The 12,003-nt window shown below is 54.2% G+C and overlaps 1 protein-coding gene across 1 annotated transcript in view; it reads right to left on the bottom strand.

Annotated features, from left to right (window-relative positions):
• The window catches only part of MYOM3 (myomesin 3), a 48,781-nt gene that overhangs the window by 31,603 nt on the left and 5,175 nt on the right, over positions 1 to 12,003 (bottom strand). The window contains 9 exon segments of the mRNA XM_023529167.1: positions 1,398 to 1,525; positions 1,915 to 1,968; positions 2,593 to 2,792; positions 3,883 to 4,024; positions 4,667 to 4,828; positions 6,384 to 6,524; positions 6,957 to 7,001; positions 8,966 to 9,054; positions 10,680 to 10,775. Of these exon segments, the coding sequence (XP_023384935.1) occupies positions 1,398 to 1,525; positions 1,915 to 1,968; positions 2,593 to 2,792; positions 3,883 to 4,024; positions 4,667 to 4,828; positions 6,384 to 6,524; positions 6,957 to 7,001; positions 8,966 to 9,054; positions 10,680 to 10,775 (1,057 nt within the window).

Below are 12,003 nucleotides of genomic sequence, written 5' to 3' on the forward strand. Positions count from 1 at the left end.
AAGGAATTGCTATAGAAACCAGTGAACATTGCTGTGTACCTACAGTATATCAGGTTTCGTTCTGTCTTATGTGCTTTAATTAATTTGATCCTCGTTTTGACCCTAAAAGGCAGCAGTCCCCAACCTTTTTGGCACCAGGGCCCGGTGTTCCTATAAGAATCTAATGCCTGATGATCTGAGGTGGAGCTGAGGCCATGATGCTAGTGCTGGGAGCAGCTGCAAATCCAGATGAAGCTTTAGTTGCTTGCCTGCTGCTTACCACCTGCTGTGTGGCCCAGTTCCTAACAGGCTATGGACTGGTACTGGTCTGCTGCCTGAGAGTTGGGGACCCCTGCTATAAGGTGTGTACAATTATTGTCTCTATTGTTTGGAAGAAGAAACTGAGGCAGAGGAGACTAAGTAACTGGCCCAGCGTCACACAGCTAGTAAGCAGTAGAAACAAGACTCGAACCCAGGCGGTCTGACTCCAAGGTCTTGACCTTATAGTCTACCGCCTCACAGAACAAATCTTCAATTATGATAGCTTTCCTATGTCTAAGCAATACCATCACCCGTGAGTGTGCAAAGAAAGGCCCATTTGGACAACCAAAGCCAGAGGCATCTCCCCGGAACTTTTTTATTCATTGATTCATTAACCCTGTACTGTCTACCCACTATGTGCCAGAGTCAGGGATGTCTCCTTGGGAAGCATTTACAGGCCCAGGGCTGCTGGCCCCGGCTGCGTGCTGCATCTTATTTCACCCGCACGGAGTAGGTTGTCCAGTCTATGCTGGAGGAAACTAAAGTTCAGAGAAGTTAGGAAACCAGCTCACACAGCAGAAGTCAGGATTGGAGTGATCTTAACGCCAGGCCATTTTTCATTCTGCCACCGTGAAATCTATTCCACACAGCTGTAACCTCCCCAGACACCTGTCCCCGCTCTGTCCACAGTGAGAACCACCACCTAGTACAACCTCTATGCCCTGTGAGTGCCACCAGTCACCAGCCTAGCTTCGCTTCTGACATGGCTCTGGCCAAGAGGAGATGCTTGACCTGATGTGTGGCCCAATGGTAGCCAGGCTTGGAGGCAAGGAGGTGCCCAGAAGAGAGTGGATCTTACTGTTGGTGCTGTTGTCTGTCTCTTAATTTTGTGTATATCCACAGACAGCTTCAGAAACTGCCATCAGTAACTGACCTCTCAGGGCTGGAGGTAATCTCAGGAGGTCATTTAATCCATCCTCCTGCTTCTATGTAGGGCCACACTCAGGCCTTTCCAGGCAAGGAACTCTCTTCTATGCTCTGAAGGCCTCCCCAAGGGATAAATACTGACTGGGGGTCTCTCAGCGCTTCCCTGAACTCCCCCACAGCATGACTATTTCTAAGCTAGCCAGCAGCTGGGGGCCTTGGGGTCTCCATACCTTCTCCAGGGTGTATGTCAGTGGGGCTTTGCCTCGGGGTCTCGGCTCCTCCCAGCCCAGGACCACATAGGTCTCGCGGATCTCGCTGGCATGGACATTGGTCGGAGGGGAGGGGATGGTCACAAAGTCTAGAATCAAAGTCATCCAGGGGCAGAGGTGGGTGGTCCCTCAGAGAGTCCCAATCTCAGCTCCACATTTCATAGAGGAGGGAACTAGGGCCCAGAGAGGGGCTGGAACTTGCTCCAGGTCACCCAGCAGGGCTGGCCAGAGCTGGAGCCAGAACCCAGCTTTCCTGATGTCCCTCCCGGGACTTCCCACCTCTTCCACGAGGGACACGACAAGGTGGGCCACAATCACCCGAGAATCCTGGCTCCCCCAATGGGGCCTCTCTCTCCCTCACCTCCCACACCCTGTACAGGGGCAGCCTCTGTCTCTTTGCCAGTTTGCGCTCCAGAGCTTCTAGAACCATAAAGGGGACTGGAGTCTTCAGGCAAAGTGTCAAGAGGTTCATACTTACCTTCAAAATCGTCTGTGCTGACCGAGATCTTGTTTCCCAGGTCAAAGGGGATCTCTAGGATGGAGAATGGAGCAAGTTGGGAGAGAAGTAGGGGTGCAGGGTATGTGGGGACTGGGTCAGAGCAAGTCTGCATCCTGTGGGTGCTGATTCCTAGACCCTGCGTGATGCTCTGTCCTCTTGGGACAAAGGGGACAGAGAGGAGAGGTGATATGCCTGGGGTCAGGTACCCAAGTCATGGTGGAGCTGGAGGCAAACTTAAGTCAGGTTGACTTCTCAGGGCTGGGAGGACTGTGTCCCCTCACTTCCTCCCACCCCCCGGCTGGGGGCTCCTGAGGCAGGGCTGTCATCCTCCTCCAGGTTAAGAGTGTCTGAAGAAGGTGCTGTGGTGCTCCCTCACATTAGTATTTTCTGTGGATAGGACTGGTGTGTCTTCTGTCAGACTAGCCATACCTTCTCGCTCAGGCTAGGGGCTCCTAAGGCCAGCACTGTGTTTCCTCCAAATGACTAGGAGTTCCTGTCTCCTCCATCAGATTAGGGGTTCCTGAGGGGATGGGCTGTGTCTCACCTCTTGGAATTGGGCTTGGAATGGGGGCCGTGCCACCTGTCTCCTGTGTGAGCCAGTCCTGAGTTTGCCCTGATTGATGCTCTAGAATGTCCCTTTAGGGCCTCTGTACCCACCTATCTTCCTTCGGGCTTCATCATGATCACCCATGACAACTGGTTCTGAGGCCTTGGAGGGGAGGCTGCTGCCTGCTTTGTTGATGGCTCTCACCCGGAATCGATAGCTCTGGCCTTCGACAAGGCCTTGGATTGGGCACCTACAGGTCCCTCCAGGGGCCTCATGGCAGGGCACCCATTGCTCAGACTCGCCCTGGCACCTGTGGGAGAGTAGTCCCATGACTCACACCTTCCCAGTTTGAGCCTCTGCCAGGGCCATTTCCCTGCCCTGGGTTGCCTGCCTAGCTTGTCTCGGCCATTTAAAGTCCTGCTCTCCATTAAAAAGCCTGGCTCGAACCTCAGGCCCCCAAGAGGTTGGGGACCATCTTCCACCTCCCACGATGGAACTTCCCATGTCTTTCATGGAGCTTTCCTGTGTGCTTGGAGCTGCATTGTGCCTTTCACATCCTAATGGTCCACAGAGTTACATGTGATTACTTTCCCTCTACAAATGCAGACCCATGGCCCAGACAGCGGGATGACTGCTCAAGGCCGCACGGCTCCTAGTGGTGGAGTTAGGATTTCACTGAGGGCCGTCCCCTCCCTAAGTCAGCGTGTGTTCCAGACTGACCCTCAGAGTCTGAGCCCTGTGGGTACCATTGTCCTCAGGGCCTACCACAGCACTAAGTACTGGATGGATGGGCCGGTGGTCACATGCAGGTCCAAATCCTGACTCCACCACCAATGAGCAATGTCATCGTCCTACGCACCCCATTTTCCTGTGGAATGGGGCATGAAAGAATCCCTCTTAGGGTGGTTTTAAGGCTTCGGTGAGATAAGGCATGCAGCAGGTACACAGTCCTCGAGCCATCAGTGGCAGGATTAGGTGTTACCTCAAACTAAGGCCTCTGAGCTGGTGGCACATGAAGGAGACAGGATGTCCCAGCCCCTCCCCCTTCCTGGCATGCCTCTTCCCTCCAGGGTCAATGCCACTCAATCTCTGTCTGTCACTCAGCAGGAAAGTAGCCAACGAGTGCACATGTGCTCAGGTTTCGGTCACTGAGTGTGTGCCCCCCCTGGGGCCAGCTCCTGCTGTCAGTGTTCCAGAGGCAGCGGCTGACTCCAATGGCGGAATTGCAGGTGCCGGTGAACACCCTTCTATTGCCCCTAAATGATACGACACGGTCTACTTCCTGCCCTGTTCCGAGGCCAGGTATGGGGCTCCCTCTTTCCCGTGGCCCCCATTCTCGTCCTCACAACCAAGCCAGGTCTACCCCCCGAGGAACTCTGCCACTCAAGGGGCTGACTCACCACTCGATGGAGTAGCCGAAGATGGGGCTGCCCCTGGTGTCACTGGGCGGGGTCCAGGTCAGGATGAGGCAGTCTCTGTTCACATCCAGACATCGGACATTCAGCGGGGAACCTGGGGCCCCCAGCTTCTCGGCTGCAGCATCTGAAAGCCAGGGTGGAGGGTGGGGAGGGAGGGGGCACGGGGAGGCTCTTCCAGCTCCCGTCCACTTGGCAGCTGCTCCCTCTCTCCCCTGCACAGCCTCCTCTTTTTGTTAATCATCCAGGGGCTCAGTTTTGATCTCAGGACCTGAGTAATAGCCTCCCCCCTTTAAACAACAGTATCTGGGGGGCACTGGGAGTACCATTTACTAGGGGCCCATTCTACATGTACCGTGCACCTGGGTAACTGGCATTATTAATCTCTGAGCCCAGGAGCAACTCTGTTTTGTAGATGAGAAAACTGAGTCTCATAGAGGAAAAGTGACTTGTCCAAGGTCACCCCACTAGTGAAGTGACAAAGCCAGGAGGTAGAAATCAATCAGGGATTAGAATCATCCCAGTCCACGCTCGGCCCTCCCTCCCCAGCTCTCACCAACTCTGAAACTCTCAGGCCGTGTCCTTTTGGAGGGTCATAGGAGGCCACAGATTCTTAGGGAGACTCTAACACAACATCCTCATTTATAATAGGGAAACTGAGGCCCCAAGGAACAGGGGAATTGCCCAAAGTCCCACAGCAAATCGGTCAGGGCAGAGCCCTGTTCTCTGGGCTCCAGCTGCCCCCTTTACCCCCCACCTGCCCGCTCACCTTTCACAAATACATAGGTGCTCTGCTCCCGGGGCCCAAAGGGTGAAGTCACCTGGACTGTGTAGAACCCCTCGTCCTCCTTGTAGGCGCAGGACACCTTCAGGGATGCCTGGTGGTCTGCATAGAGGATCTGCTGACGTCTTGAGGACCTCAAGAGCCTCCCTGTGGAGGGGAGGGGTCCAGTGTGAGCTCCTAAGGGATCCTGGCCTCGCCTGGGAAAGCAGAGATGCTCTGGGGGTCTGGGCAGAGGTGGGGCTGGCCAGTTGGGGACTCTACCAGTCAAGGGGCTGACTCGCCTGAAGCTCAGTTGGTGAGTTGGAGATGGGGGTGGTGACCTCCGGGACTTTGCCAAGGTGGCTGCTGAACTCTCCTCTGCAGAAGGCTTGGGGTGGGGGTGGGGGGCTGGGCTCAGGGAAGGGGCTGGGGGCTCAATGAGGGGAATGAGGATTTAGGGAAATGATTGGTTTGGCAGCTCGGTGAGCAGTTGGAGGAAGTGGAAACAAGAAACGGGGCCTGAGGGTCAGGAGCTTTGTGAGGGGGCTGGAGACTCATTGGAGGGGCTGGGGCTCTAGGAAGGGGGCGGTAGCTCAGTGGGGGGTGATTATGAGTTGAATGAAGGGAGCGAGGGCTTCCTGAGGGGGAGTGGGCCCCCAGAAAGGGGTGGGGACTCATTGAGAGAGTTGAGGTTATCAGTAAGGAAGGGCGAGGGTTCATAGAGGCGAGGAAGGGTTCAGTGAGGAGAGTGGGGACTCAGTAGGGAGAACCTTTGTGAGAGGGATGGTGGCTTGGTGAGTGGGCCCCACCCTGTGGCCACACTGTCTGGCTGTCCTGCTCTTTGCTCCACTCGAAGGCCCCTCCCTCCTGTCCGCACCCCTATTCTGGAAGATCTACAAGTTGGGAAATCATCTCAGCTTTGTAATTGCAGCTACTTCTCAGGGCTCCTCATGGCGTCCCCGCTCCTCCACACCCGTCACCAGCGGAGGCGGCCTCTGCTGTGATGTACACCTTGTCCTTTGGCTGCAGGCCTGGGCATGGATGGGGCAGGAGGTCCAGCTGTCCTTCTTCCTGGCTGGGCCACCTCTTCCTGCCTTAGTTGACCAGCTTTCCCAGCCTTGCCTATGATATGTCCAGGGGTCTTCTAGCTCACGGGTAGTAATCATTTACCAGCACCCATACCTCAATTCCGAAAAGCCCTAAGTAACTGCCACTACCTCCCCCTGACCCTCGCACAGGGCCCCATTTCTTGTTTCTCGTGCTGTCCTGCCTCCTGGCCTTGGCTTCTGTTCCCATTACTTTGAACACCATCACTCACCTCTAGGGTGCTGATGACAATCTCATAAATGCAGAGGGCTGAGCCAGGGCCTGGCCGCAGCTCTCAACAGGCTGTGGCTACAATTGTGCTCTGGCATCCTCCCTCCTCCCAGATGGAGAGCCTCTTGAGCTCACGCGCGTCTGTGCCTGTCCCTGTCCTGGCATCCAGCACAGGGCCTGACACATTGGAGCTTGGTGACCATTTCAAAGGTGACTTGATCTGAATTCATCTGGCTGTGCTCTGCTTCCCTCTGTCTCTTCGGCACCCCTAACTCAGCTTAGACTGGTTGTGGGAGAAGCATAGCTGCGTTTCTCTTTCCCCTGGGGGGTCCCAGGGTTGGGGATGGAACCAGGGATCTTCCACCTCTGCCTCTGAAAGCTGGGGACCAGGACTGGGGGTCCTCACCATCTCGGGACCACTGGATGTTCTGCTCAGCATCTAACACATCTTCCGAAAAGAAGCAGGTCAGGGAGAAGGGTTCCTTCTCACGGGCAAAGACCGGCGTTAGCACCGATGTGAATTCCACGCTGGGGCCAAACATCAGTCCTGGGTTGGAACAGAAATTCAGGGCAGACGTCTTCTTGCTTGGGGCTTAGGCAGGAGGGAAGACCCTTGTGGGGCGTCCCCATTCCTCTGGGTCAGGGTCGCAGTTCCCCAGGTGGCCTGAACAGAAGAGGGGCCTGTTCTTGGAGATTTATTTAGGAAAGACCAGAAGAACCGAAATAGTAACTATCCAAAGGCCACATTCATTTGTCTTTTTGGCTTTTAAGCTCAGTTTTGGCCACTGACCAGCTCAGCAGCTGCCTTGGGACCCCCAGAAACCAGTCTGCAAATGTTAACTGTTCATAGGCAAATGCCGTGTGGATACCCCTTAGTGGGCAATGGATAGCTATGTCCCAAAGGGGGCTGTGGGGAGGACTGACAAGGAGTCTCCGACGCCCTCCTCCCGAAGCCCCATCCCTCCCCTAGTCTCCTTACTTTTAAAGATCTCCGAATCGAAGCCAGCATCTTTCCCCAGGTAAGCTGAAAACCCAGAGCACACGGAGTTTGAGAAGGTTCCGACCCATGTTCCTGCTAGACCGTGGAGGCGTGGCCTCTGAGTGTGGGTTTGAGTCCTGGTCTATCAGTGGTTTCCCCTTTGGCTTTGGGGAAGTTCCTTCACCCCTGGGTGCCTCAGTTTCTTCCTTGGTAAAATGGGGACCATGATTCCTGATAGTGGTGGCATTCTGAATACCTGAGTTCACATGAACAAAGCTCTCAGCCAGAGCCGGACACAGCTAGTGCTCAATAAATGGTGGTTTCCTTCCTCTTCTAAACTCACCACCGAGATCACACACTCTTCATGGAGGCAGAGCCCAGTCAAACTGGGGTTTCTGGTGGGGTCAGGGAACACTGGCAGGGGAAGGGGCAGCACTAAGAGAGCTGTCTGGAGACTTAAGGGTGATGCCTGAGAAGATGTCGGCTCAGAACACCAGAGAGTAGGAACAGCTTTGTTCACAGTGACTACCACATGCTAGTTATTAACTTGTTTAATCCTCATAATAGCCCTGTCTATTGACGCCATTATAACCTTCTCATACAGATGAGCAAACTGAGGCATAATCATCCAGCTAGCCTGAAGTCATCACGTGACACTGGTCCTTGGAAAGGCCCTTCCTGATCTAGGCCCAGAGAGGGTCAGGAGGCTGCCCGAAGTCATACAGAGTCAGTGGAAGGCTCAGGATTAGCACCCAGAGCTCCTGCTTCCCAGCCCAAGGCTTTCCACTAGGACTAATGCAGTTGCTATGGAGATGAGAGCAGGGGAGGGGTGGTAGTGGCAGTGAGTGGATGAGCTTAGTAGGAGCCTGGCTGGAGTCTGGGGGCCAGGAAGAAGCCTGGTTGATCTGGAGTTGCTGGCCTTGGAGGGAGGGGTGTGGATCTGGAGGAAGTGAGGGGAAGAATAGGTAGATAGAGGGTGCAGGGCCCCAATGCCTGACCTTGGGCTTGACTCTGGGCACAGCCTATAGGGATGGCTCAAATTCCATACACAGAGCCTGGCTGGCAGTGGGGACAGCTGCCTCCCAAAAGCTATTTGGGGAAGAGGGCAAAGGGGTGGAGAAGACTGTGAAGGACAGCTTAACAAGGTCTGATGAGAGGTAGGGAGGCAGCAGGGGCTACACTCCAGCCAGTCTGCTGCCCAGGGAGAGTGTGTGTGTGTGTGTGTGTGTGTGTGTGTGTGCACACATGCATGCAACTTCTCTCTCAGGAGCACTGAGGTCACAATGCAGCATTGCCCTAGGCGCAGAGGTATGGCCTCCTGGGCTGTGCTCTGTCCTGGTCATGGCGTGGGGGAAGGGCAGTTATTTCCTCTCAAGAGCCTAATATAGTCAAACTTTACCTATGCCATGTCATATAACCAACATGAGTGTTTGGGGGGAGGTAGGAAGAGTCCCATGTATAGATGAAGAGGCCCAGAAAGGTGAAGTGGCTGGTCCAGGCTCACATAGCCAGTCAGGGGCAGAGCCAGCATTCGAACTGGGGTCTGGATGTCCCCTGAGGGTATCCTCTCCTTTATTCTGTGATCTCAGATGCCCTCGGGGTAACCTTCACATGCCCAACTGGAAACAGCACCAGAGTCTGAATGAGGCAGTGGGGTCACAGGGGAGTTGGTAAGGCTTGACCTTTGCACCTGAGGACCCCTCAGCAGGGCTAGCAGGGCTGGGCCACCCTCCCAGAGGCCCTGAGCTGGATCTGGACCCAACCCGGCAGGACAAGCACAGTCTTTGGAGACAGTTGTATAGATTGTGTTGTCTGAGGGCGGAGACTCACTGGCTCCCAAGGCCCCAAGGAAGTGAGCAGCTCCGTGACCCGGTCACTTAGTCCTAGGCCACATAGCCCTGTGCCACAGCCCTTCTTTGAGTCTGACCACAGGCCCGTGTCCTCATCTGCTCTGCTCAGCCTGGGTTTGCTGTGGGCCGGCCTGGCCTGCTAGGGATGGGAGAACTTACTGCGGACAAGGACTTTGGCAAAGGAAGAGGCCTGGCCATAGGCATTCTTCACTATCACTGTGTAGGTGGCTGCGTCCTCGACGGTGCATCTGAAAAGGAGAGAGGAAGAAGTTCCCCCACGACTGCTGGGCTCCATGGGAAGCGCAAGTCCCCATCTGCGGGTGGAGATGTGGGGATTGATGGGAAGGCTTCACGGGGGAGACTTCGGGCTCTGACTCAGGCCCCACTGCTGAAAAGCTGTGTGCCTTTGGGCTGGCCACTGCTTCTCTCCATGCCTCAGTGTCCACCTCTGAAAAACTGGGGACATACACTGGCCTAACCCACCTAAGGTGAAAGTACTTTGAAAATATGATTGTTATTATTGACTCTGCAGGATTAGAGAGGTTAAGTGACTTGCTCAGAGTCACACAGCAACTGGAATTCACCCAGCTTCAAGGTGGCAAGCTCTCTCTCAGGCATGACCTCCTGCCCAGAGCTCCAGAAGCCCAGAGCAGGAGCAGGGCACGGGCTTGCCCGAGACACACTGCCAGTCTGCCGGAACTGGGCCATGTGCCCAGGTGTTCTCAATCTCAGGCCTGGGTCTTCCCACCAGCCAGGCCAACCCTGTTGCTTTCCCAGTGGAGGCTTGGGCCAGCTTCATCCCGGGGCACCTTAATGATGAAGCGAGTAGTTGGTAGGATGCGGCACATCCGGCCCCATCAGCAAACACAGAAGCCCCTGATGCCCCCTCTCTTCCCCTGGCTGCCCAGGGCAGGAGTGTCTCTTGTTTCAAGGGCCAGTCCCACCTGCCCCTTAAGAGCCTCAGCTCTGAACGCCTTTGCCAACTGTGCAGTCCACAGGACACTGCCCTTTGTATCATTGTATCATCAGTATTTATGTCCATGTTTCCCTACTTTGTTCAGATTTGTGTCACTGAAGCCCAAGTTGGTTGAGGTGGAGGGTTTGGTGTATTGATAAGAACCTAGACAGAGAGAACTGGCTGAAACCCAGACTCTGCCTGGTACAAGCCACGTAAGACCTTTAACCTCTTGTAGCCTGTTTCCTCCCAGGTAACAACGCTTCCCTGCCAGGATGGTTCATTGTCGATTGAACGTGTAAAGCACCTAGCACAGGGCTTGGTGGAATTTCACGTATGGCAGCTCAAATGAATAAGGCACACGCTGGGGAGTATTGGGCTTTCGGATTTCCATATGGCCTCCCTCAGTGCACGTGGCCTCTTCCTTCATAACCACGCAAAACACTCACCACCGCCAGGAAGGCCTATCTAACGCTCCCTCCAACTGCTTCCCCGTGCACTGTGTGTGTGCATGTATATGCATGCATGCGTGTGTGTGTGTGCGTGCATGTGTGTGTGTAAGGATTTGTGTTTTCTCTCTCCCCGGAAGGAGCTCTCCCAACTTGCCTAGCTCAGCTTTCAATCCTTGCTATGAGCCGCTGGGCCCACATTTCTCATTGTGTGTCCTCAGGTATTGGAACCCCATGGTAGGGCTTACATATCGATTCCTGGGCCCCACTCCATACTTACTTAATCTGAATCTCTGGGGTTCATATTTTAACAAGCACCACAGGCACTTCCGAAGATGAGGCTCACTTGGGAAATAACTCCAAGGAAGGGTTTGGAATCCTGCTCTGGCTTCGGGGACGTTGGGACCTGGGGTGGGGTGGGGTGGGGTGGGAGGAGGGTCATGGGGCTCTCTGTGGCTCACAGTCTCACCTCCTGATCTCCAAGGTCAGCAGCCCGTAGTTGTTGGTGATTCGGTACTTTCCAGCAGGGAAGAGGCGAGGATCGAGTCTCATGTCATTTTTGTACCTGTGGAGACACAGTGGTCTGTGGCAGGCAGTGTCGTTCCGAGCGAGAAGGATCCAGAGCATCTTGGACCTGGATTCCAATGTCAGCTTTGTGCTGCTTACTCACTCCTGTGACCTGGGGCAGCGCTTTCCCTGCTCTGAACCTCAGTGGTCCTCATCTGTGAAATCAAAGGACAGCACTGGCCTAGGGTTGCTGTGCTGATCAACTGGGATAAGACATGTAAAGATTTCCTCTTGGGCCCTATAAATGATCAAGAGTTCATTCTCCTTCATAGGGGCAGTTAAGAGGGAACCTGTAATTAGGAGTAGCTGCTTCTCTCCCTATGGGAGCCCCTCTAGGGACCAAGGCCCCAGCTTTTCCCTCCTCTTTGAGGAGGTTGCCAGGGAAGGTACCCCCATCCCTATCTCCCTGTCGATCCCCCAGGATGCAGTTCTTCATCTTGCCTTTTATTAAGACTCACTAGAGGAAGCTTTGAAAATCTCCATGCCTCGATTTTAAACCTAAAAGCCTTTGGAAATTTGCACCGAAAATGGCTAATTATTCTCCTGTAGGCATTCTCCTCTTATCCTAAAGGAATAGAGTTTATCACGGAGCCACTAAATATATATCATCTTTTCTAGCCTCTTTCTGCTTGGTGTAGCTATGTGACTAAGTATCGTCGACAGAAAACAAGACAAATGTCATATGGTTCCTTCCGCCTCTTTTTATGTCATCTATTCCTACATCCTGTGGCGATAACGTGGCTGTGAAGACTGCCACCTTGCATAGAGAAGACAAAGGCCGCACTCTCCAGCAGTGAGCCGAATTCCTCAGTGCCTGAGTCCCCAAGGAATCGGTGAGTGGAGTTGCCATAGCAACCCTACCCTGTCTACGTCAGACACTTATATGAAAGAAAAACAAACTTCTATCTTATTTAAGCCATTAAACAACCTTCCATGCCCAGGCTGCACCCCAGGCCAATAACATAGAAATATCTGGGGGTCGGACCTGGGTATCCCAGGTGACTCCTGAGCAAGACCCAGCAGATCACCCTCCACTCCTGGAAACCACTGTTTGTGTCCTGTAGACGCTGGGGTCTTATTCTCCCTTCCATGGGCACTAGACAGTGAGATCGCCTTGCCTCTGTTGCGGATAGGGGTCTGGAGGTCTAAGGAGTCAGGGCTGGTGAGTGGAAGTCTGTGAAAGTTAGAAGTCCTGGGTTCTGGACACGTCTTGCTGTACGACTTTG

Source organism: Pteropus vampyrus, unplaced genomic scaffold (genome assembly GCF_000151845.1).
Source record: "Pteropus vampyrus isolate Shadow unplaced genomic scaffold, Pvam_2.0 Scaffold36, whole genome shotgun sequence".
Lineage (NCBI taxonomy): Eukaryota > Metazoa > Chordata > Mammalia > Chiroptera > Pteropodidae > Pteropus > Pteropus vampyrus.